The sequence below is a fragment of the Tripterygium wilfordii genome, chromosome 11, assembly GCF_013401445.1.
Source record: "Tripterygium wilfordii isolate XIE 37 chromosome 11, ASM1340144v1, whole genome shotgun sequence".
Taxonomy (NCBI): domain Eukaryota; kingdom Viridiplantae; phylum Streptophyta; class Magnoliopsida; order Celastrales; family Celastraceae; genus Tripterygium; species Tripterygium wilfordii.
In genome coordinates, this window is record NC_052242.1 from 3221544 (window position 1) to 3248473 (window position 26930).

At 36.6% G+C, this 26930-nt stretch overlaps 2 protein-coding genes across 5 annotated transcripts; one reads left to right on the top strand and one right to left on the bottom strand.

The window, feature by feature from the left end:
* The first annotated feature begins 2161 nt into the window (after positions 1-2161).
* On the top strand, positions 2162-7779 carry LOC120009047 (ABC transporter B family member 15-like). The gene is made up of 7 exons (XM_038859489.1): positions 2162-2517; positions 2628-2682; positions 2775-2953; positions 3046-3503; positions 3766-4306; positions 5032-5925; positions 6176-7779. The coding sequence occupies exons 1-7, from the start codon at positions 2287-2289 to the stop codon at positions 7556-7558; spliced, it is 3741 nt and encodes a 1246-aa protein (XP_038715417.1). The 5' UTR covers positions 2162-2286; the 3' UTR covers positions 7559-7779.
* Positions 7780-9192: 1413 nt separating this feature from the next.
* LOC120009266 (paired amphipathic helix protein Sin3-like 2) lies at positions 9193-23118 on the bottom strand. Of its 4 annotated transcripts, none has more exons than XM_038859777.1 (24): positions 22786-23118; positions 22611-22686; positions 21782-21976; positions 21498-21678; positions 21319-21417; positions 21007-21177; positions 20649-20934; positions 18139-18275; positions 16982-17057; positions 16872-16901; positions 16540-16733; positions 16292-16446; positions 15641-15768; positions 15273-15527; positions 13204-13884; positions 12994-13082; positions 12209-12829; positions 12015-12115; positions 11793-11931; positions 11559-11711; positions 11316-11479; positions 10958-11069; positions 9857-10031; positions 9193-9754 (listed from the first exon to the last, which is right to left on the bottom strand). In XM_038859777.1, the coding sequence occupies exons 2-23, from the start codon at positions 22682-22684 to the stop codon at positions 9891-9893; spliced, it is 4182 nt and encodes a 1393-aa protein (XP_038715705.1). In that variant the 5' UTR covers positions 22685-22686; positions 22786-23118; the 3' UTR covers positions 9193-9754; positions 9857-9890. The 4 variants fall into 4 exon arrangements, with proteins under 4 accessions (XP_038715705.1, XP_038715707.1, XP_038715706.1 ...); XM_038859779.1 differs by having other exon boundaries at positions 20649-20865; positions 21782-21979; XM_038859778.1 differs by having other exon boundaries at positions 20703-20934; positions 21782-21979.
* Positions 23119-26930: the final 3812 nt, after the last annotated feature.

A 26930-nucleotide genomic window follows, 5' to 3' on the forward strand; every position in this document is an offset into this window, starting at 1 on the left:
ACACACACACATATCAATGTCAGAGCATCTACCACATGAAATATGATTGATTCCAACATTGATTGTCGACCGAACATCTGATGATAAAATAAAAAGCTATGGACAGATCCCCCATTATATGTTCTCATATATACGTGTTTCAAATTAAACGTGAAAATATAAGTCTTCATTTTAGGTATTTATTTTAAGTTCGCATGAAAAAATATATATATAACAAGAATTAATCGGTCAAAATTTTGTAACACTATTTATCATAAGAATGCGTATTAGACCCAAGAAGGTAAGGATTCTACGCCCAAACTCATATGTTTCCAATCTCAAGTGGTGTGTTTTTAGTAATCAGAAAATTCCCCCTTACCTTCATATGTCTCCTGATATTTTTAGTCCTTCCTAGAACGTGGGAGGGGGCCTCCCTCTTTATTTGAGAATAAATGGCCCATCTAATGTTAATGGCCTAAGATTGTGGCCTAATCTTAGGCTGATCGTAGGATCACTTTTACTGCTCTATCTTTTAGTCCATATCCGGCTTTGTTGTAAATCTCATCTCATTCACACCAATAATATTGTCCGCTTTAGGTTGTTCGGTTCTCGTGGATACATCGGATCAGCATGACTTTATTCCTCGTTAGGACCAAGCAAGTGGGTTAAGCTCAACTCACTTAAGTTTAAGAAAATGTCTTGTTAGTAGAGTGGGGGGCTTGCCCATATAAAGGGTATTATATATCCACATTATTTCGATGTGGGACATTTTAACAGGCTTGACAAGTGTTCACACTATAAGAAATTGCTAGATTACCAACAGCTTTTTTAACAATCGATTTATTCGGTTGCAATTTTCAACCGATATTTTGTCAATGCCTGCATATTATCAACTATTGTTTTGAAAAAGAGGTCATAGATATGATTGCATTAGGTTATCCAATAAATTGAGTAATTGACTATAAAAGAGAATAATATTGGGAGGAGAGGATGGGATAGGCATGGGAATATTAATGGTTATGGGAATTTGTCATATTTTATATCAAAAGAGAATAAAAAATTAAGAATCCGAATATTAATTTGTGATGTATACAAATTTGACATTTAATATGCTACAAAAGATTATGTATATATATATATATATATATAAATAAAGAGATTATTGAAATGGAAATTTAGCCTAATCAAAAAGAGCTATCACTAGCGAAGACATTGTAGAGAGAAGAATCAGAATGCATGTTTTTATCCTAAGTGACTTATAGGTTGGTGATTCATGTTTTACCCTAGTTCTGTAAATAAGTAAATTTTTACTTATTTCTATCTCTTGGTCATCTGAGATAACTCTAAATTCTTAAAAAAATTAATTTGTTTCTAATTTTTTATACTTTAATTTATTTTGATTTCTATTTCTTATTTATCACAAGTATTTTTTTTGATTGATTGAAAAAGTATTTTTAAATTTTATTTTCATAAAGTTAGCCTACTTTTTTTCGATGTGTTAATTTATCTAGGTAGATATTATTTTATTTTATGTGCTAAATTTTGTTTATTGATTATGCTAAATATATAGATTATATTTTCCTAAATATACAAAAGAGAAAATCCATGCATCCCAGGAGTCTGATCCGTATATATACGTATCAGCTATTCTTATTAAAATTCAAACCTCATATATATTATTATTCTTATTAAAATTTGTACTTTTATGAGAAAATTCACGCATAGCAGGAGTCCAATCGTTATATATATTACGAACCAACAAGAGATGACTTGATTGATACTATAACAAATTAACTTTGTACTTGCGGTCAAAACCGCAACTATTTGAACAAAAAACAGCATATGCAAGATATACCTCCGGTAACTAAACCATGGTATATTTGCATTCAAGATTCGATTTTAAGGAGAAACTTTTTTGTTTTTCACGGTGCTATGTATAATAGTTGGCTGTGAGTGGGTCCCAGTACATTAGCGTCACTAATGACGCTATCAGGGGACATGATTACGCGAGGGATTAAAGTCAACAGTTAATCTATAGATGTTCACTCACTGGAAGTTAAAACTTAATTATAATAGGCCTGCGCACATGCTATCATCACCAATCTGATGGCCACCACAGTATCCATCCATCCATCACGAGTCCCTTGCTTTAGTTTCTTTATAAATACATGCCACCTCTGTATTTGTTCCTTCCCCGTGACAACTCACAGACTCTCTCTGGATGTAAATTAAAGAGCCGGTATACAAATTTTCTGTCTTTCTTTCTTTCAAAGAATCAGGTTATTTTGGGTTTTTGTTTCTTCAGAAATGGAGAAGAAAACCAGTATGGAGAACAGCAGCAAGAAGAAGAAAGTTGGGTCAATTAGGTCCATTTTCATGCACGCCGACGGCGTTGATATATGTTTGATGGTGCTTGGGTTCATCGGGTCCGTCGGTGATGGGTTCAATACTCCAGTGGTGTTGCTCGTCACAAGTAAATTGATGAACAACATCGGTAGCTCATCAGACCCAAATGCTTTCACCCACAGCATTAACAAGGTCTCTTGTTCATATCTTAATCTGTTACCCTGTTTTAATTCTGTGTCAAATTTTATTAACTAATTATGATTTCTGTTTTGTTTTGTTTTTGTTGTTGTTGGTGATGACAGAATGCAGTGGTTTTATTGTATGTGGCTTGTGCATCATGGGTTGTATGTTTTCTAGGTAATCAACATGATCTTGTTGAATAATTTTGCAGAGACTGAATTTGTAATGAATTCTGGGTAAATTTTTTTATTTTGATGGTTTGGTTTCAGAGGGATATTGTTGGACAAGAACAGGGGAGAGACAGGCTACAAGAATGAGAGCAAAATATTTGAAAGCTGTGTTAAGACAGGATGTAGGCTACTTTGATTTACATGTCACAAGTACTGCAGAGGTCATCACAAGTGTCTCCAATGATAGTCTCGTAATTCAAGATGTTATAAGTGAAAAGGTTTTTATTTTCCTTTTACATCTCAATAATCTATGAAAAAATTGATCAAAATAAGTACTCAATCGAAGTTTTGGTTGAAAATTTGTGAGCAGGTACCGAACTTTTTGATGAACTGCTCCTTATTTTTTGGGAGTTACGTGGTTGGATTTATAATGCTATGGAGACTGGCGATTGTGGGTTTTCCATTTGTTGTCCTTCTAGTGATTCCTGGTCTGGTTTATGGAAGGACTTTGATGGAGATCGCTAGAAAGATCAGAGTGGAATACAACAAGGCAGGGACAATAGCAGAGCAGGCAATATCTTCAGTCAGAACAGTTTACGCCTTTGTTGGCGAAAAGAAAACCACCACTGAATTCTCCGAAGCTCTACAATGGTCAGTGAAACTGGGTCTGCGACAAGGTCTGGCGAAAGGTCTTGCCATTGGAAGCAATGGCGTCACTTTCGCTATCTGGGCTTTCATGTGTTATTATGGCAGCAGAATGGTGATGTACCATGGCGGACAAGGAGGAACAGTGTTCGCCGTTGGCGCTGCAATTGCTGTTGGTGGACTGTAAGCGCTTTATCTCTCCTTAATAATTTCATTTTATTCTTTGTTTTGTTAGGAATTCCCGTAGTTGGTATACTCCGGCGGTTGACTTATTCGCATAAGATTTTATGTGTATTATGTAATATATGTGGAGTCCACAAATTGATTTGAATCTTATGTGTCAAGCTTAAGAATTGAAATAACTCAGATATCAACTGCTGAAATTTTTATCAATTTTCGGTCTGAGATTGATGAGTGAGTGGGTTTTTTTTTTACTGTTGATTAGGGCATTGGGTGCGGGTCTATCCAACTTGAAGTACTTCTCCGAAGCATTCTCAGCTGGAGAAAGAATAATTGAAGTAATGAGGAGAATACCCAAAATTGATTCAGAAAACATGGAGGGTGAGACCCTAGAGAATGTGACAGGTGAAGTGGACTTCAGGCACGTAGAATTCGCATACCCATCAAGACCAGAGAGCATAATCTTCAAAGATTTTTGTCTCAAAATTCCGGCGGCGAAGACGGTAGCATTGGTGGGTGGTAGTGGGTCTGGAAAGTCCACAGTGATTGCTCTGTTGCAGAGATTTTACGACCCACTTGGAGGTGAAATACTGCTGGATGGGGTGGCTATTGACAAGCTGCAGCTCAAGTGGGTTAGATCCCAGATGGGTTTGGTGAGTCAGGAGCCTGCACTGTTTGCTACATCGATCAAAGAGAACATACTTTTTGGCAAAGAAGATGCCACAATTGATGAGGTGGTTGATGCTGCAAAAGCTTCCAATGCTCATAATTTCATCTCACAGTTGCCTCTCGGTTATGATACTCAGGTTAGTTTGTTCCAACTGCTTGTCTTCTTTGCCACCACTACAGTACAAAACCATAGCAAACTCTATGTTCCTGCCCCATTTGACCATAATTTTAAATTTTATTGGAACATAATGTCATGCTTGCTTGTCTTATTAGATGATTATTATGTCTCCCACAATCATGCATAACGTGTATATATATATATATATATATATATATTATATCTGTGTGCTAGTTCTTTTGTTTTTTTTCTTGCTCAATGTGGCCCCCAATCCATTCTCCGCCTGCAAATATGTAAATGCCTTTTTCAGTCCTTAAAATGAGCACCCACGTTTGTTTTTAACAAACGTTGACAGTGTGGAATACAATAAATACCAACTTATCTTCTACCAATTTTGCCACAGAAAGATGGGACATAATTAACTCAGTAAGATTAGGGATTCAGCAGTAGCTGATATCAGAGTTATTTCAATTGTTTAGTTATATGCACGATATTTTATGTGTATCATATGAAACCCACGAATTCAATTGATTTTTGTGCGTCCAATTCAAATATTGGGATAACTGAGATAATAAATTGTTGAATCATTTTGTAATTTAACTAGTAAAAAAAAAACACCTCACCAATTAAGGATAGATAGATACATTGTATCAGTGTCATTGACTAAAGAGAAGATAATTATTCCCTAAATATTTTACGACTTAATTATTTTGTACAGTTAATTAACTAATAATTTTTATTCAGGTCGGTGAAAGAGGAGTTCAAATGTCAGGAGGACAAAAGCAGAGAATCGCAATCGCCAGGGCAATAATCAAGGCCCCCCGAATCCTTCTCCTCGACGAAGCCACCAGCGCGTTAGACTCCGAATCGGAAAGAATCGTACAAGAGGCGCTCGACAAGGCAACCGTAGGCCGGACCACCATAGTCATCGCCCACCGCCTCTCCACCATCCGCAACGCTGACGTCATTGCCGTAGTCCAGAACGGTCAGGTCATGGAGACCGGGTCCCACGACGAGTTAATCCAAAACGACGACGGTTTATACACGTCCTTAATTCGTCTACAACAGACGAACAAACAAGACGACATTTACAATCCCTCTTCCTCGATTTCGAATCTGGATATGAACAACAGCAGCAGTCGCAGACTTTCATTTGTAAGCCGTTCGAGTTCCGCGAATTCAATGGCACCGAGTCGTATTTCACTGAGCGGAGGAGAAGGATTTTGGATCGAAGAGCAAAAGTACCCTGTCCCGTCATTTCGGAGACTATTGGCTATGAACCTTCCAGAGTGGAAACAAGCGTGCTTGGGAATTTTCAGTGCGACATTATTCGGTGCGGTACAACCACTCTATGCATTCGCGATGGGGTCCATGATTTCTGTGTATTTTCTTCCAAGTCATGACGAGATTAAGAAGAAGACCAGATTCTATGCACTGTGCTTCTTGGGCTTGTCTGTTTTGTCCTTGCTCATCAATGTTGGGCAGCATTACAATTTTGCTTATATGGGTGAGTTCTTGACTAAGAGGATTAGAGAACGCATGCTCTCCAAAATTCTAACTTTCGAAGTGGGGTGGTTCGACCAAGATGAGAATTCTACTGGTGCTGTCTGCTCTCGACTTGCTAAAGATGCCAATGTGGTAAGTATGCTATCAGAGCGTATAATAATGATAAGGATCCTGACAGCTGATCTGATATCCCAATTGACAAGATTTCATTTCCATCCCATGAATTCATTTAGATTATGTTCGTCAAATGTCTTAACAGTTAGGATACTGAGATACCAATTGCTATTGCTGTGATCTTTTATCATTTTTCCGTATTTGTTCCATTCATATATAAGGCGATTTTGGGGACTAAAATTATTGTTGGTTGGGACTTTGTTGGCAGGTGAGATCGCTGGTGGGGGATAGAATGGCTCTCGTTGTACAAACCATATCAGCCGTCACAATAGCATTTACAATGGGCCTGGTCATTGCATGGAGGCTGGCTATTGTGATGATAGCGGTCCAGCCCATCATCATAGTTTGCTTCTACGTTCGTCGAGTCTTGCTAAAGAGTATGTCGCAGAAGGCAATTAAGGCCCAAGACGAATGCAGCAAAGTTGCAGCCGAGGCCGTCTCCAATCTCCGAATCATCACCGCCTTCTGTTCACAAGGCCGAATCATGCAGATGCTCCAAAAGGCCGAGGAGGGCCCAAGACGTGAGGCTATAAAACAATCTTGGTATGCGGGCCTTGGGCTTGGGTTTTCGCAAAGCCTAACATCTTGTACTTGGGCCTTGGACTTCTGGTATGGTGGGAAGCTCATTTCAGAAGGCCACGTCACTCCTAAAGAGCTCTTCCAGACCTTTATGATTTTGGTGAGTACGGGTCGGGTCATAGCCGACGCTGGAAGCATGACCACGGACCTCGCTAAAGGCTCCGACTCTGTCGGGTCCGTGTTTGCTGTATTGGACCGGGTCACAAAAATTGAGCCCGACGACCCAGAAGGGTACCGGCCCGAGAGAATAAAGGGCCATGTAGAGTTAAAATATGTGGACTTCGCGTACCCGGCTAGGCCCGATGTGATGGTCTTCAATGGATTCTCGATCAAGATCGAAGCAGGGAAATCAACGGCGTTGGTTGGACAGAGTGGGTCCGGGAAATCGACCATCATTGGATTAATCGAGAGATTCTATGATCCACTCAGGGGCACAGTAAACATCGACGGCAAAGACATTAGATCGTATAATCTACGGTCGGTTAGGAAGCACATCGCACTTGTCAGTCAAGAACCGACGTTGTTCGCCGGAACTATAAGAGAGAATATTGTATACGGAGCGTCCAATAAAGTCGATGAATCGGAGATCATCGAAGCAGCGAAGGCAGCGAACGCTTACGATTTCGTTTCAGGATTAAAGGACGGGTTCGAGACATATTGCGGGGACAGAGGAGTGCAGCTCTCAGGAGGCCAGAAGCAACGCATTGCGATAGCGCGTGCGATACTTAAAAACCCGGCAGTGTTACTATTAGACGAGGCTACCAGTGCGCTTGATAGTCAGTCAGAGAAAGTGGTGCAAGACGCGCTTGAGCGCGTGATGGTGGGGAGGACTAGTGTGGTAGTCGCTCACAGATTAAGTACAATACAGAACTGTGATCTGATTGCTGTGTTGGATAAAGGGAGAGTGGTGGAGAAAGGGACCCACTCCTCTTTGTTGAGTAAGGGTCCCACAGGAGCTTACTACTCTCTCGTCAACCTTCAAAGGACACCATCGCAGTCACATATGACATAAGTCAAAGAGAGGAAGAGCTGGGAAAAATAATATCTGAAGAGAAGTGGATCTTTGTATAATATGAGAGCTTCAAGACTCGAGTGCAGAGTCATAGAGAGAACCAAGAATTAAACTCTCATTGTCTTTGTGATCAAAATAAGCGTAACGTTATAATTTTGTAATAAATTTGTTAATATTTTCTATGTTCAAAGTTCAATATCAACATTATTTGCATCCCATAATTTACTGACGACACCTCACTCTAAACAAATCCCAGTTAAAAACATGATAATTTTGATTTCACCTCATTTTGTGGTTTTCTTTTTCAAATTTTACATACTGCACCCCATGCACAACATAAAACAATACAGAGACAATTCAAAAACAGAGTATCATCATCCAATACAGTATACTTATAGTAGAACATGAAACTAGAGACAAAGATGAACATAAAATCATTTAGTAGTGTTGCAGTAGTATTCAAGTAATAACCACTGTTACGAAGAAGACAACGGTGGAAAATTCTGTATTTCTCATTACTTCAAATCAATGTATTGTACAACCCTAAATACAATCTCGTATATCCTAAATATATGCACAATGACTCAATTACTTTTATATATTCTAACAGCCACAATGAGATAAACAATCATATCAATCCTAAACAAAATGAAGAAGGCTTCGCGTGCTACTGCATATGATGACATTGAATCAATTTATCAACTCCACAGTTGCTATTAACTTGGCTTCGAGGATGAAAGTTTCATGAATTTTTCGATCCTAGAAGCAAACATCTCTGGCCAACCTCTTGCATTGGTATGATGATGATCTAACCACATCCTTGGCCGTGTCCATAAGTCCGTCGAAGCAACTGACCAAGACCCTGTCAAAGACTCGCCCATCGATTTAGGGAAGATGCTCTATAGGAGAGAAGGAGGAGGGAAAGGAAGGAGAATGAGAGAATGAGGAGGGAAACGATAGGGTCAAGAGGAGTGTTTATAGATCAGTGCTTTTAAAATGTTTGTGGGGTGTACTTAATAAACTGTGAAGTGCAAATAATGTTCATCAAGTTCAAACTCGAGACTCTTGAACTCGATTGTTTCTTTTCAATGTTCAAGGCTTTGAACACAAGGGATAGGATTAGGGTTATGAAGAAGGTCAGTCAGAAAATTACAGGCAAAAAAATAAATAAATACTGACCTGATGATAGAGAATCAATATTAAAGTGCGAACGGTACAGAATCACAGATTACGATGAGAGCAAATTGCCACCATCCTTGCCATGCATAATCTTTTAGAATGCATTTTGTTCTACTTGGGATCAAGCCAATACGTACGAAAATTCATGAATACACGATGCTTTTGCCATTCATCCCGGTATGTTATTCACTGCCGTTGCTCACTTGTTTCTCAGACGAATTTTATAATGTGCATTCAAAGTCTGAGACAAGCTAAATAGAGCAGCAGTGGATGTCCCATGAATTGGGATCCCAATTGTTGATTCCATTGTTGAGGTGCATGGACAACATTTAAAGTACGTATGGACTTCAATTTTCATCCATACACCTCAACAACTGCGATCATTGGGAGATCTTAGTTGCTAGGACATTTATCTTTTTTGTAAATAGAGAGAACGTAAGATAATCCAGATAATCTGAAAAATTAAGACATTCTCGATAAATAAGATTAAGAACTGTAAAATTTTTGCCATAACTGTACATCAGAGTAGAGAAACTAAGTTCTACAGAATGATATCAAAAACATAAGAAAATAAATGCGATATATGCAAAAAATTGCCAGCAAAAGTATTCTGCATCAGAATATGGGTATTGAGCTGATTTGCGCTGCAAGTTCCATGGAGTCATCTTACTTCCCCAGCAAATCATCGAGTTCTTGCCAAATTTTGAATTGAGAAACTTGGACCCATAACCTGGCATGACCAAAAACCAGTAAACCGCAGCCCTATTTTTTTGGGTGGAGAGCAGGAGAGGGAGAGGTGACGAGCTGCAACCTAAGAGAACAACAGCAGACACATTGATACAAGACAAGAACATCAACATCAATCATATTTACAATACAATGGCTCAGATGCCATTCAAGACCCAACAAGATACTACATTCCTGATTCAGTTTCACTCAGCCAACCGTGATGATATAAAAGTATACGGAAGATGCTGCCTTGTTGAATTATTTCTCCTTTCCATTGTTCCAAGGACCCTACAGGCAAAATCATGAACAAAATATAAAACACAGAAAAAAAAAAAAAAAACAGAAGTCAAATAGCATTGGTAGATTCCAAAAGTGCTATGAAAAATCTACCTGTGTCCTTGGTGATGGGGGGTTTGATAAATTATCACGAGACCGATAAGAATTTGAACAAGTGTTGCATTCTAGACTGAGTTTGATCACGATAGAAAGATCCGTCCCTTGACGAATTTCTTCTTCTTCTTTTCAAACGAAAGAAAAAATCTTCTGTGTCCAAAACATATGAGATCTACCACAAAATAGGTCATAAAAAGCAATTAGCAAAGAAACACAAACTAAAGAACATTAGATGCAATAGTTTATATTATGGCCACTTATCAACAAGTGCCTTTTTTAATTTTTACAAGGAAAAGAAAGACGGTACTTTACAAAATGATGTGTATGGACACTTTCAATAAGACCATTTTAAAAAAAGTACATTAAATAAATGTAAAAGTTCAAGAAATAAAATAAAATATATATGTGAAGGCAAAGATGCACCACATTCATTGCAAACTATTTATAAACACCAACTGCCAAAGAATGTATCTTTCTAAATTTCCTTTGATTACATCAAAACAATGAAAATTTGACATTTGACCAATTAACTCTAATTGACCTATGAATTAGAAATTTATTTTCTCAAATACAGAGCATGATGAGCACTGTTGAAGCATAGGGATCTTGTCAAACCACAATGAATTCATACAGGGATCTAAAATTCAATCAGATCAACTAGAAACACTCATATATTCATTCTAAAGACCATTTAGCAAAAAAGGCTAAACAACTTCAGTCCACAGACCCCCCACGGTGGAGGCAGTCTAGGAAGGAGAAGGGCAAGATGGTCACAGCCTTGCCTTATACTGTGGAAAGGTTGTTTCAAGAATTTCAACTTGTGATTAAATTGTGGGGAGGAAACTATTCTAGGGATACCGGCTTAGATTATTTAGATTTTTTAATGAAAACTAAAAATGAGTGTAGAATAAAAAACAAGAATTCTATGATGGATTGAAACAATTAAATGTATGGTAGAGCAGGGAAATCCGTTCTTGAAATTTGTCATGCCAAACAGAATTAGCTACGAGATTGATTATAGGTCCTACCAGAGGAAACTATGAATAAAACAAATGAAAATTTTTAAACCACAAGAACTTTGTAGCAAAAGCAATGTACCTTGTATGAGCTGCAAGCTATCTTACACTCAAGGCCATTGAAAATTTTAGCACCTTCCATGGCCATGCACATAGCAGAATATTCATCAAAGCCAACATATTTGCGAATGTTTCTGCAAGTATAAATTGAGGAGTGGGTTATTCTATCTCAGTTACCAAAAATATCAGCAATACCTCCCCATGGTCTCTTCACATGCAACTCATACAATTCTTATAAAATTTCACTGATTAGAGGCTGCAACCCATCATGAAATTTTGTAACCTGTTCTGCAATTGTACTTTCGCAGATCTGAAGAGAAAAGAAGGGAGAAATTGGTTGGAAAACACTGCAACATCAAAAACTGAAGCGTAATGCCTACCTTCGCATTATAATGCCATGTGGCTCCTTTTTGCCGGGAAATACAGACAGAAAATCGTTGTGCAGATAAGCCCCAAAATCAGGATCCATGGAAACAGCCAACACCTCAGGCTTCTCAATTACATTGTCCATCAACTGGATGGATAAACGGGATGGGGCAGCTGACTACGGAAGGGGAGCAAAACATGATTAGATTTAAAATGAAGGTTGAAAAAACAAAAAACGAGGAGAACAAAGAACTTACACATTCTAGTCGCAATATATTCTCCTCTTGAAGGAGGGAACGTGCATTCTCATAATACACTGAATCAATCATCTTCCCAGGTTGTCGGGATTTCTCATACTCACGCAGCTGAAGAAGCTTATTGTCCATCTCATCGGTTGCAACAGTTTGAAGCTGTTCCAAGAACATAATTCAGAAACATTGCAGCAAAAAAAAGGAGGATGAATAAATGAAAGATGGGTATAGCAAGGAAACCTGCTTGACCAATTTATATATTAACTTGTCCAGTGTGAATAACACATAAGACTGGTTTCCTAGAATAGCTCTGCATCCATCCTCAAACTTTGCATTGTCAGCAGAGCCATCAAGCAAATTGTATAGCAGGCTCATAAATCTGTCGTGGAAAAAGCAACATCCAAAATTAATATGCATTGGCCATTGTTATATACCTCAAAATGCAGTGTGATGAAAAATTACCTTGCATACAGATCAGGAGAATCAGCATCTTTTGAGTTTCTCCATTTCATTTCGACACCTGTTGAATTTGTTTTTGCTGACAAAATTCTTTCATATAAAATCTGGCAAGGAAGAACAACGAATTGAGCACAGTATATAAATTAAGATTTGAAACAAAGCAAATAGTTCTTGTGTAGGTCCTGTCTCTTACTTACTTGGTGAAGCCTGAAGAGGACGTAGAAATCATCATTTCCATAAAGAACCCGAGAATCCTTCCGTTCTTCATTAATTAAACCTGATGGCACATGCTTTGCAATAGGCTTCACCGACAAAAGAAAACGTTCTGATGGCAATGATGTGCTATCTCCTCCAACAAACTGTGTATCAGCCATGCCCTCAGCTTCACCTTCACTCTCAGCCTTACCATCTACTTCATCATGTTCAACATCTTCCTCCTCTCCATGCTCTTCTCCAGAGCACTCATCATCAGCAGATTCACTGCCTGAAACATCATCACCAGCCTCAGAAGCATTTTCACTGTCCTCATCATCAGCATCTGCATCGATTCCTCCAGTATCCTGACAACATAATTCCTCCTCCTTTGCCGGTTTTTGTTGCCTACTTTCATTAAGGTCCTTTCCTTTGGGCATTAACTGTACACCAGTATTTTCATAGACAGCGAAATTGTCCTCCTCAAAATCACCATTAGGTGATAACTCACCCTCTTCTTTTTCAATTTTGGAGGGCCCAGCAGCACCTTCGTGATATCTATCAACTTTAGTGCCATTTGTAGGCACTCCAATTGGAGGTAAAATTGGTTTTGCAGCATATTCACCCTGAAGAAGCCAAAGCGATAGATATAAATAAATGGATAATATACACCATACTCCCTATCACAATAATATCGAAAATACCATTGATATTTCACAAAACAAAATAAACTCTATTTAGACAAGTAAAGGATGAACGCATCCAATTTTCCAAAACTCCAAACTCCTACCTTTGCTGAAGGTGCAATATCTGTTCTACCTTTTAGCTTGTGGTCATCAATGCCAGCATCACCATGTGTAGATGGGATCGCAACATGCCCTTGGAATTCAAAATAAATTGGTATTGCAATTTAATCAGAAAAATTATTCAGAGAACTAGGTCAGGATCAAGCATATAACAAGAACAAGAGAAAGAATTTCCATCTTTCCAAACCACAGACCTGTTGTCACTTCGGCACTGGTTCTTCGATGGCTGTTTTCTGTCAGTGGCGCACTGGAATCTCCAGCTACTTGAGCAGAGGTAACTTGTATGCTATATCCAGAAATTCTGTCAGTCATATCAGTACTCTTCTCCTCTCTTCCAAGCTGTAGATTATCACCTGTCAGATCACTTTTCCATACACGATCTACACGAATCATACTATCTTCTTTAGCCATAGTATCTCCATTTTCCAACCTCATGCTGGAACATTTTGCTAGTCCTAATAAAGAGCTTTCATCCACATGAGTGGCTGGTTTTATGGAACTACTTGTCAACGCATCTGGAGCAGGACTACCATCACCTTCTTCTGTGCTAGATGCGGTAACATTTGTAGCAGTATTGCTAGCTTGTCCAACATCAACAGAACTGGCTGTCTCAAAAGGCCGTGAAGGAACACCCAGCATGGGCTCCAAGAAGGTAGTCCAAAACCTCATAACTTTGTTCAATTGTTCTTTAGTTGAGCAAACCTCTTTACATGAATATTGAACAAGTTTATACAAATCTTCATGAATGCTGACATCAGAGTATTCATATTCAAAATGTGGAACCAAATGTTGTTTATTTCCAGCAGCAAAAGCAAGAATAACATCATCCTCTTTCTGTAGCTTCTCTTTCAACTCCTTGATCTCAGTCACCAGAGCTGTTTTTTCAAGTAAGAAAGGCCCATGAGAACATACAGGTCAAACCCAAGAATTAAAAGAGGAAGCATCTCATACATACATAAATACATACAGACATACATACAAACACATTAGAAAGAGAGAGATTAGTAAAAGAGGAAATATCATATGTATGGATTAAAGGCAATGCATGTGTTAAGCATTTAGCGATTCACAATTTGTAGACACCTCGGGACCCTGTTAGTCAGTTTGCCAAATAAATTGACCCACTTTCTTTCATGGCCATGGGAAGCTACCCCAAATACTCGCTATCAGTGGAGTTTATTCCATCTTTCTCCTTTTTAACTACATGAATTACATGTTATCACACAAGTCTTAAGAGTTAATTTGTGCAAAACATCACGGAAGACAGAAAAAGGACTAGAGACTGATACAACACAATCTAATTCATCCTTTGATTAAGAGGCAAATCAACCACCCATATCTAGCTGGGATAGTTTACTTAACCCAAGAATGAAATGAAAAAAAAAATCACTAAAAGATTTGAGAATACAAAAAATATCCTTCCAAACTTAATGCAAAAGGAGAGTCCAGGATAGACACGTATATATTTGAAATAATATACACATACACAAATGTTGTGTATGATTACATCTACGCCAAGTTTAGACAACCCAACATCAAGCAATGAGGAATAGCCATCCATAATTCATATTTCCGGATTTTCTCAACCAATGCTGCATCCAAAATAGACTATTTATGCCAAGTTTAGACAAACCCAACATCAAGTAAATAACCTGTTTCACTCCTCTCCCTAGATAAAATATACCACTCAATAACGCGTAGCAATTAAAAGGCATGCAAATAATAATACAAAAAAAAGGAGACAATAGTACGGTCATCCTTTTATAGTGCAAAGAGCTCTTAACCATGGGAATTAGTGACCAAGAAACCAAATAACTTGCTTGAGTAGCTGTGTCAGAAAAAAAACTATCAAAAAATTACTTACGCTCCACGAACAGAGAACTGCATCTGCTGTAAGAGATGTGAATGGGACAACAAATCAATGAGATGGTAGCCACCGCTATCCTTAGACCAAAATTGAATACTATACCCAAGTCATCCATTTATAATCAGTTGTTGGTTCCATTGCCAAAAAAGGAGAAAGAGACTGAGACAATATATAGAGCTGAATGGCAAAGCCAAATTTTCTTAGCGGATAAACAAGACCATAATCTACCGTAGTTAACAGCATCAACTTCAATATTTGATTTCTCAAACTCATCATCAATGATAAATGCACACATTTACTACCCTCCTTGAAAAACTAACCTTTAACAGAATATAACGATTAAGGAACCAAAAAAATCTACCATCACTTATAAGTCAATATAAATAATGAACTTACATTTCCCATTCAAGTACTTTGAATCCTGTTGCTTGAAATAGAAGCTGCGATGATCAAGTGATTTGTAATGGTTTTTAGCGTATATGTCAGCCCAGACCTTATTAAAATCTGAGCGACACCTCGTCCATTCGTCTTGCTTTTGCTTCAGACGAGTTAAAATAACAGGCAGGGCAAGAGTTGGGTTCTTCCGCAATATGTCCATCACATCAAGACCATGGTCACCATATAAACGTTCGATGCACCTAAGATTTAAAGCTGCAATAACAAGAACATAAAGATAGAACAATATAATCAGAAAGTAACAAAGATAAGGAGGAAATAGACAATTACAATAGAAACATCGTTATAATCAGCTAATAAATACAAACCAGTAAAGTAGTCCTCCATCCGGATTGGGGAGTCCAGAATAAGGTAATTTCCATTCATCTTGTTCAACAATTCCTCGGCACACTTGGCAGTAGAGCTCACAGACTCTAACAGCATGTCCAGCTCAAACCTAAAACCATAAAATTAATATTCCACAATTCATTGGTCCAGGTCCAGAGGTCCAGAAAAACCATAAAATCTGAAAGCGAAATACTGTTTTCATTTTCCTTTAGGGGCTAGATTTTTTTACACCCTAATCTAGCTATCCGCACACTCCAACCTATAATCCCATTCCACAAGGAGTGGCATCAATTCTAAAGTCAAGAAAAGAGGAACATTAAGATATAGAAATTAGCTCTAATAAGAGCAACAGCGATACTTGTTCTCGCAGTGGGGCTGGGAAAGGTAGTTGCATGCAATCCTACCACCTCATTTGCAAGTTCACCAAAAGACACTGTAAATTGAAATAAATATCCAAATCATAAAACTACATCAGATCCTCGATGTAGTTTACCAAAATTTTATTTTTGTTCCATCAATAAGCCAATGCTACAACTTTAAAAAACAAAAAGAAAAAGAAAAGAAAAGAAAGTGAGACAACCATATATCATTGAAAATCAGGCATGCTCAAGAAACACTAGCAATGCACGTACCTATCATCTTCACATATAAATAAGCTTTCCTCATACTGATTTCTGCGCATGTGTTTAAAAGAGTAATCCTCACTTCCGGAAGTCACCGAAACCCAGTGGTCATTCAACACTTGAGCACCAAGCTCAGATCTCTGGCTAGCCATGGCTATTGGATACTGAACAGATACCAGTACCATAAGGTTACAAAACAGTACATCAAATAATAAAAATGTTCAAATGAAATTTCAAACACAACTCAATTTCCTTACATCCACTGGCAGAAGCCGGTAACTTGGAGTACAGCGTTCACAATTAGAAAGGTCAAGCTCTTGAACTGATTTTGCCATATATTTCTCTCTGCCTCTATCCTTTTCTTTAGCATTTTCCGGTTCACGCTTGTGCTCTTTGTCTTTTTCATCAGCCCTCAATGATCTCGATGCATGTCCATCAGTACACAGTAATTCTACAATCAGCAGGTTTGCAAATTCAGATTTTGCAATAGTTTTAACAATAAAAATGGTAACAGCTTTTGCGAAGTTCCTGGAAATGCAAAATTCTAGAAAGAAAAATGTATAAAAATGGGGAATATCATTTTACATACTTTTACACATAACGCCAGCAAGGAAACCATCTGCAAGAAACAAAAGTTAATACACTAAAGTGGGAAAATGGTAGCCAAATAATTTAAGAAACAAAGGTTTACAAGATTACCTAGATTCTCACAACGCTCCAGGAAGTCATTGAACTCTTCCATAAGATCAGGATACTTTCCAAGTAAATCAGTCACCTGAAATGAACAAAACTATTAGAAATGCATATGTAAGCAACCAGTCATATATTTAAAGAACCTCAAGTCCAATGCTTTTCCAAGAAAAGACTAGGCATCTAATATTAGTTTGATTTGTTTCTAGCGCAACCCTGACTTATCGCTCCTGAAATAAAACAAGTAATGACCCATTTCTACGCTTCTGAAATAAAAAGTTTAATGGTCCAATAGGCATTTTAATGATCCAATAGGCAATTCGTATTCTCATGCCTGTCAAGTGCAGGGAGAGAAAGACCAACAAAAGGCTTTAAACGGACAGCCTGGCAATTGGATGCTTGAACAGGTTATCTTTGAAAAGATGAGCTCATCTTAGTATATAAGACAGGGTTATCAGAATTACAAACCTCAGCATAATCTACACACTTTTTTTGGTAAGTGCATAATCTACACACGGTAACACAAATTGCATAGAACGGGCTTAAAGTTAACTTAATAAAATGCACAAACATCAACCAAAACCTAGTGGCCTCAATATTCATCATTAGTTACAGAGACATAATCACATAAGTAAACTAACCATTGAATAAGTATATACAAAATGGGATTGCAGCTTATACAAAGCTTTCTAAAGTTAGACTATAAAGAAAACTCCACAAACAACATCGTAAAACAGTAGCATTTACCGTAAACATCTCAAAACTTATGTTAAAGAGAGTTCCTAACCTCTTAAACTACTTAATAAAACTCAAAATGACAAACTGATGAGCCAGAAACTGACTTTTTATCAAATAAACATATAAAAACTTGTAACACGTGTTTTGCTTTCTGCATATTTTAATTCAGTCAGCCAGTATCTAATATAGACCATCCACAACTAAAATATCTTTAATTTTCACCACATTAAACAAAGTTAACAAAACGTGCCTCGTACTAGTAGCATGCCATCTAAGTGGAAAATTAATATCATCATCATCACTCGAATATATTATCATCAAATAAACCACTTGAATTAATTTTTTTAAAAAACCCACTCCTATTAATATGAATAAATCGTAGTTGTCTTCAAAAGATTGATAACTTCAAGAGGTGGAATATTACATACCAAATTTAGCAAATCATTCCTTTTAATAATTCCTTTGCTATAAATACTGAGGCATCTCAGGAATGCTTGGTAGTCATCCAAACTGTGTAACCTCTCCTTAACTTTCTCACAGAATACAAATGCCTGGCTGTACATATCTGGAAGGATGAAAATTCAGAAGTGAGAAAAATTTTGGCAGGTTAGAAAAACAGCACACAGTGATTGCGGCACTAAAAAGCCAAATAATGTTTCCCTTTTTGTTTCAGAGAACCGAAACCTAAAGGCATACAGTGAACAGAGTAACGGAATACAAATTGTAACTTCCTTTCTTTTCCAGGGGCTAATAGCAGAGGCTCCAAATGGAACAGCATCAAGCCTTCCCCCAACATTAAAGAGTGCTCATGTTAATTACAAAAGACTGATAACAATCAACTTTATCAAGGACTGTTAAGATTAGTCACTTTGCCACAGTTAACTTGTTGGGTTGATGCTGTTCACATAATTTATATATATTCCAACACTCCCCCTCACGTGTGGGCTGGACAACTCTGACGGCCCAACACGTGCACAACAAACAAGGCCCAACACACTAGGGCAATAACTAACACACAACGGCCCACACTTGGGGCAATAATAAATGGGAGTTTAAATTGCAGAAAGTAAGGTTTGAATCCAAGACCTTCTGCTCCGATGCCATGTTAAGATTAGTTACTTTACCATTCAACCCAATAAGTTAACTTGTTGGGTTGAAACTTTCCACATCATTTATATATACATTCCAACAAGGGCAAAGGAACTCCAAAACATGAGTGTCACTTGACCATCAGACTAAGTATCAATTTCACCAGATTAAAACATAGATCAAACATTACATAGAACATATGTCTACATGGATGACTCGGATCTGCTACCCCTCATAGATAAGTTGTAGCTCAGTGATAACTGATAACCATCCACTAGTCTATATTTGAACAAGATTGCCTTGTAAATCTCAATATGCATCAAAACAATTGTTTAATATGGACAGATGTGATGACAAAGATGTTTGTGAACAACAATGTTGGAGATATTCTCATTGCATTTAAGAACCAACATACCGGATAGAATGGTATCTTTCAATAAAACAAATACAAAAATCAAATTATGTGAAGATATTAACAATTCATAACCACCCCTTGACGAGCATAACATGTACAGTACTATAAAAAGTGGGGAGAGGGACAGATGGGCAGTGATGTCTAACCTAAAAAGACGATGAGAGTTCAAGTCAAAAAATGAAAAAATTCAAGTTTCAAACTAGGAGAGAGCATACAGAATGCAGTATTTTTTTTAAACAACTGTTCACAATTTCTAGATGAGACTGTTCCCATGACCTGGGCCAACTTATTTTTTATTTATGCACACAAAGGACAAAATTTCATACCAATACCACCACAAGGGAGTTTAGCAGATCCACTAGATCCTCTAAAGGTAAAAAGTACTGAAGCAAAGAACAATTTGTAAGGCCCAAAGCCCCCTATAAAGTTGCTTATTTTGTGTAAGAGGCTACTTTGGAAAAAGTGCTTACAGTAGATAACATACAGAACACAAAATTGAGTTGCCAAATAGATGCTCCATTTGCAAGAAAGCAATGGGGCCAGATCATCAACTTCGGCGTATTTGAACATAGAAACATTTGGGATATGGCGCTAAATATATATAATAAGTGATTCAACTGCGTGTGTAGAGAATGGAATTGGTGGAAGTCTTCTATCCCTTTAGCTTCTTGCTTTTTTTAGTGGAAAAAAATATATATTACAGTGCCAGGGAGGTGCAGAAAGGAGAGTTACGACATGGCCAAACTAAAAGAAGACATTATTTGAGGGAAGAAAACAAAAAGGCTTTCAAAGAACAAAAATCGTTGATGTTCTATTTTTTGATACCAAGCATGTACATTTTTCATCGCAAATGGAATTATCAGCTCAAATCTTTTGCAAAGAAAGAACAAGAGGAAAAACATTATCCATTCCTTCGACTGATTTTTGGGTAGCATGAAAAGGGAGAAATAGAAAAGCGGGCAAGAAACTTCTTTTGCTCTGCTAGGTTAAATAGCTGACATGAGATGAATGAAAACCAGTTGCTTGAAGTAACAGAATCATTCTTGGGTAGACAGCACTGGGGTTGCAACCTCTCTGTGCCCTTTAATTCAGTTTCATTTTCTCGCTGCTCAAAAAAAAAAAGGAAAAAGGAGTATAACTTTTGTTTGTGGCATAGTGGTCAAAGAAATCTCCTTGAAAATGTTATATTATATTTAATATGATACGCTTTCTTCTAGATCTATGTAAGGTGGTTGCTTTCTGTAGATAGGTGACACCCTTTTATAATATACTTATAATTCTACCTTTTTTAAAGAAAATGAAGGCAATGCCTTTTCTCCTAACACCAAAAACTTAACTTATAACACCAGAGTACATGAAATTGGTAAAATTAATAAATACATGCATGACGAATGCAAATGCATGTAACTATTATTATGAGCACAAATGACTCACTCTTTGAAGTATCTCTTTCATCAAAAGAAGGAAAGTTTGAATTTGGTCCATAACCTTCAATCTTCCGGGCAGATTTCTTTCTGTCAGCAATGTGTTCCAAGTCCCTATTGTTCTCTGCTTCTCTATCATTCTGATCACAATTTCTCCGATACCTACTCTCTTTTTCAGCACGCTTTTTCTGTTCTTTGTGCACTTTCAACATTGCTTTGTCCTCATCCTGCTCAGGGCGATCAACACTAAGATCACGGTCAGCATGGGAAATACTAATCCTATCCCGCCGACGAAGCTGAAAGAAAGAAATTCAATCACCATTTTTCTTGGATGTCATCTGAAAAATAATTAAAATGAAAGCAATTACCTTGTCCATATGCACATGGTGCAAAGAGGGTGTAGCAAAGCTCGGTTCATTGTAGCGCTGGATAGAACTTCGAACATATGGAATATGACTCATATGCGTTGCAGAAGAATCAGGTAAGAATCTTCTAAACTCTTCAAGTAAATCTGGATGGTCCTCAAACAGAGCAGCAACCTAAAAGTGATTGAATGAGAACAACTAAAATCTTTATAGAATGGAAAATTAAAGTTTCCACAAAAACTAAAAAAATGCACTTAATCTTCAGAAGAAATAATTTTTTAAAAAAAGGGCAGCTGAGATAAAACATATATATACCTCAATGTAGACCTCACTTATGTCCTTATGCTCCTTCCGATACATATTTAAAATGTCTAGGAATGATTTGTAAACATGGTCATCGCTTTGGAAACGTTTCTGTAAGAGCAAATTAACCAATTAAACTACAATACATGAAACTGGTATCGATGGGCATAAAAGTTGGACAAAGTCACCACCTTTATCTTATTAACAAAGCTGATAGCTTCTTCAAACTCAACAGTTTTCTTTGGAGGAGCCCCATCTTCATCAAGGGTTATTTCATACCCCCTTGGCAAGAAAGTGTTAAATCCAAAAATTAGGTTGTTATGCCCCTTGAATAATTCCTTCACTCTTGCAATCACACCAGTAGTATCAGTTCTGAAATAGAAGAAACACAATGTCATCAATTGTTTGTGTTATTAACAGCTAATTTGTCAGCAATGAGAAGGGGAAAGACACTCAATAGGTGCACGAATTGTACCTTTGAGCCTTGAAATCTTTCATCACCTCCAAAAACATGTCATACTTTTCCCTCTGGTCTTGAAACATGTCCTTTACTTCCTTTAGATATGTTAGAGCATCATTTGTAGTGAGTTTCTGAGATGGGTCGCCTCCACCTCCTCCCGTCCCTCCACCTATTCCTCCTCCTCCCCCGGGAATTTGAGTTTGCCCATAGCTTCTTGTCCAAAAAACAATCAAGGAGTCAACTCATATTAAACTGCCTAATAGTTAAATTACCAATGAAAACCAACACTTCAGCACAGTTTCCCTCTAGTCATAGGTTTCTTCAAATAAAGACAAAATCTCAGCAGAAATGTGAAATAAGTTCCCTAAAAGTTTTTTCAATATCTCCCCCTACCCACCCCTAACAGAAAGCATTATAAACAAGAATAACGAAGAATTCAGTTTTCCTATTGACAGATTTATCTAAAATTTCCCCCAATGATTAAATTCCGTCAAAATTAAGGTCTATTAAAACAAGAAAATAAAAATAAATAAAAGGGTAATTAAAATATAAAATTCAGATAAAATTTGAAAAAAAATATCATCTGAAATATCTTTTATGGATTGTCTCCAACACATATGATTAGTTAATCGGGTAATTAAATCACAAAGTAGTACACAAATTAAAGAAATTCTCACGATCAAACACGTATTTGAATACCAGAAACTCGGACACACATAAGAAGAACTAAGCACATGCTGAACCAAAATATAACCTTCTCATAAAACACAGTTACCGACAAGAGCAAAACAAAATTGAAAGAAATCAAGTAACTTGAGAGAGAGAGGGAGACGAAGGAACTCACGATTCTCCTCGAGAAGAGACAAACGGCCGCTTAAATTGAGACCCGGCGTAAACATCATCTCTCATTCTCTTCATCTCTGCCCAAAACAAAAGCGATAAACAACAGAAAAAAAATTCGAAGAAAATGACTAAGACGTTTAAGAAATGAAAACACAAATCCCATCTCCAAAACTCACTTTCTTCTCATCCAACCTCCTCGAGAAAATAGGAGCGGAAAAAGAGAGTGAACAGATCTCTCCTTGAGCAGAGAAGGAAAAAAGCAGAAAATATTACACAAGGCCTTTGATCGCCTCCTGCAGAGAAGGAATTAAATTGCTTCTTCAACGTCTTTTGTGTTTCTCTCTAGTTTCACGTTCAGAATGGGGAATTATGGAGAGAGGAGAGGAATAATATAGTACTCGGGTACGTGGAACTAAATCATCGAGTCGAGATCGAAATTTCGAATTACCGGGTTCACTGGTTTTAGAAGGTGGCGAGCGTGGCTCGGCTTTGGGGGTTTTGCCGTCTGTACTTCGCTTCGATCGGTGTCATTATATCCTAATCACTTTAAGATTAAAATTTTTAGACAATTGACTAAGAACAATTTGGCAACTTAATTTCATTTCGCTTTTTATGAAACTTTGTCATTGATACTGTTGCGGGAACCATCTTATCCATCATAATTCTTGCTTTGTACAGCAAGTATGAGGAGCACGTCAATAAATATTATGGTATGATTCATAAGAAATTTTCTCAGCACTATAAAATACAGAGAGTGAGAACTCATGAGGTGATCCTCATCAAATTGATCGGAATGACTCTTGTTTGGTCTTGTTTTCTATTTTTTGTCTTTTTTTCTTCTCGTATAATAAGCAGAAGAAAATTTAGGGAAATTGATATTGTACAGCTGTAGAGATATATCATTATAGTATCACCAACACCAAAAATACACTAAAAAGATACAATTGAACCAGTATGCATACTTGCTCTTCCTAATTACTTTTCCTTTCTTAATTTTCTTTTCTTGGTTTGTACTTCTCTTGCTTGTTCTGGAAAAACATTTACAACTGCAGAGATGTATCACTATAGTATCACCATAGTATCACCAACACCAAAAATCCACTAAAATGATACAATTGAACCAGAAAGACATGTAATGCAATCAAATTTACATTCCAACATTTGTATCATCATTTTATGAGGAAAAGATATAAATTAAACACTAAATTGGACCTTCTGTTTAAAAGTATCACTATTGTATCGCAGTTCGTGGAGAGAAAAAATCAAATTTGAGGTTATTAAAAATCCACTAAAATGATACAATTGAACCACAAAGACATGTAATATAATCAAATTTACATTCCAACATTTGTATCATCATTTTATGAGGAAAAGATATAAAATGAACATTAAATTAGATCTTCTGTTTAAAAGTATCACTATTGTATCGATTCAACAAAATTCCAAAGAAAAATGTCATATCTGCACTAAAATTCACCAATAAGCAAATCAAAAATCTCTCAACCACTTAAATGCCCACAAATTGATTATTGATATCAATTTAATGAAATAGAAATTTAGTATCACTATAGTACACATTTTGTTTTTCCCTTCAGCAGCTTTCTTGATTTTTTCTATCATGACTGTCATGTTTAGTCTTTTTGTTTCCTTCAATCTTCTTCTAATGAAGGAAGAGTTGTTGTCCGTCCTTTGCTTCACTATCTTCTCTTTTTGAATTTTTTTCGTCTCATCGTCAATTCCGAACACTTTCTTCAAAGCATCCCTGGAAAAATTGATAAACCTTCTATTTATCTTGAATTCTTTCTTCTTCTTGTCAAATGTGTCGATGATGCTCCCCAAATAAGAATTTCCTATCCGACAATCTGCTTTCGTAATTTCTTTGTTGATGACTGCTTCTATTAGACGCCAAAAAGGTGTTTTCTTTAGATGTAGAGTGTGCTTATTTGTTAATTTTAAGTCATCAACAAGTGTGACAAATACATGGAGGCTTGATCTAAACTGTCTTTCCCCCTGAACAAAAGTATAATTATAATATCAGTTGTGCAATATAAGGTCTAATGTATCGTCAATTGGTAAAAAGTATCAATATAGTATCATTTATCTAAACTTCCCAGATAAAAGACACTTCTGCACCAAAAACGCTATTTAGCAAACCACAATCCACTAAAATTAAAGTACTGATTCAGAAAGACCTTTAATATAACTAAATTTTCAGGAAAGGACATGACTTCAGAAAATGGTAAAAAGCATAAATATAATATCAGTATAGTATCGACTACTATTTCATTAAGTTATGTATCACTATAGTATTAGATAGACTAAAAATCCACAAAAAATAAACGATTTCACCAAAAAGACATGTAATGCAAATGGTATAAGGTAATGCAAATGGACCACAATTGCATCAAAATAATATCAATTGCATGAAATACACATTTACAGTTGTAAAGATGTATCACTATAGTATCACCAACACCAAAAATCCATTAAAATGATACCACTGAACCAGAAAGACATGTAATGCAATCAAATTTGCATTTCAATATTTTTATTATCATTTTATGAGGAAAAGATATAAATTGAACAATAAATTGGATCTTCTGTTTAAAAGTATCACTATTGTATCAGTTCAACAAAATACGAAAGAAAAATGTCATATCTGTACTAAAATTCACCAATAAGCAAACCAAAAATCCCTCAACCACTTACATTCCCACAAATTGATTGTTGATATCAATTTAATGAAATACACATTTAGTATCACTATAGTATCAATCATTTGCTGCAATTACAAAAGTTTCACTATAGTATCAATTTACCAAAATTTCAAAAAAAAGAAGTTTCTGCACCAAAGCAACATTATTCAAATCAAAATTAGAAAATGTTGATAGAAAATACATGAAAATTAACCACGTGACGGTATTGTATCAAAAGCCCTAATAGATTCCAACTAACCCTAACTAGCAAATGTACCAAAAATTAACCAAAATTTTCGAAAATCAAGACATATAAACTTGATTTGAAAACAAACAAAGGTTTTCAGTGCACAAATTTCAGATAGTATCACCAAAGTATCCATTAACCGAAAAAAGCTTTGGGTATGTAATATGCTTACCATTTTCTAGAAAATCAATATAGTATCACTCGAGATTGAGAAAGAAGCGTCGTTATGGATGTGAAATCTCTGAAAATGGAGGTTTTAAGGTCCGAAAATAGGTAGGTTTTTCGTAGTTTGTGGAGAGAGAAAATCGCATTGTGATGGAGAGAGAAAATCACAGTGTAAGGGGGGAGGTTTAATGAGAGAGAAAATGAAATATGAGGTTATTTTGGTAAAAGCAGGTCTCTATTGGATTTTTTTAAAATGATGTTTTAGTGGTTGAATCTTTTTATAAATAAATACAATCTAATATACCGGCCCCCATTTTTCCATTAATTTTTCTAACGGGCCTTATTTTAAATTTGAGTTTGGATTTGGGCTTACTGGATCTTTATGAGCCGAGGATAAGACCTAGTCATAACTCCTGCACCAATTAGGATTAAAAGAATATATAAAATTGACAATGCATCCACCCACTAAAGGAAAAGAAAATCCCCAATTGTGGAATACAACACAAATATTCTGTATCAAGCCCTCCTATACACTTTGCATTTTGTATGGAGTGAATGAAAATATAAAATGATATGAATCATTAATTTGAAGGGAAATTAATTATTTACTCTTATGATGCCAACACGTATTACCAGACAGACCAAGAAAGAGGAGATCAAACTATGGAGCATCTTGGCCAACATAGATGTCACGTCGACTTGGACTCTTTGGTGCAGTCTAACGGGCATAAATCATGTGTATCCATTGAAAATGACATTGATTTTTATCAGTGGTCACAACTATTGTAGAGAGAGTATTTTTAGCCATGAATATTGTGAAAAGTCGTTTATGCAATCGAATGAGAAATCAATTATTGAATGATAGTTTTATTGTATACAGACCAATCACTCTTTTTGATCCCTAGTTTGATCAACTAATACGCCTATAGAATCAAGCAGTCAAGGAGTCAGTCTGACTTTGCACGTCATTCATCACCAAACACCTTAATTAATCGCAAGTTATTAATGTAGATAGACCAAGGGTATTTGAATCGATTGTTTATGCTTGTCCTTAGTGGTAGGGCAAATGCAATGGTAAAGTATTATTGGGCTAACAAATATATTGTCTTTTGCTGATGTGGTTGTATTGTAAAATGTGTTTTGCTTATGTGGCCATATTGGGATAAGTGTTTTGCTTATGTGGATGTATTGATATTTGATATTTTAGTGTAGT

Coding starts and splice junctions, on each gene's coding strand:
- LOC120009047 (XM_038859489.1), top strand. CDS start 2,287: ATGGAGAAGAAAACCAGTATGGAGAACAGCAGCAAGAAGAAGAAAGTT. Junction 2,954..3,045: donor AAGATGTTATAAGTGAAAAG/GTTTTTATTTTC, acceptor ATTTGTGAGCAG/GTACCGAACTTTTTGATGAA. Junction 5,926..6,175: donor TTGCTAAAGATGCCAATGTG/GTAAGTATGCTA, acceptor CTTTGTTGGCAG/GTGAGATCGCTGGTGGGGGA.
- LOC120009266 (XM_038859776.1), bottom strand. CDS start 22,684: ATGAAGAGAATGAGAGATGATGTTTACGCCGGGTCTCAATTTAAGCGG. Junction 21,178..21,318: donor TAAGTGAGGTCTACATTGAG/GTATATATATGT, acceptor AATCACTTTTAG/GTTGCTGCTCTGTTTGAGGA. Junction 16,734..16,871: donor TGCTGGCGTTATGTGTAAAA/GTATGTAAAATG, acceptor TGCTGATTGTAG/AATTACTGTGTACTGATGGA.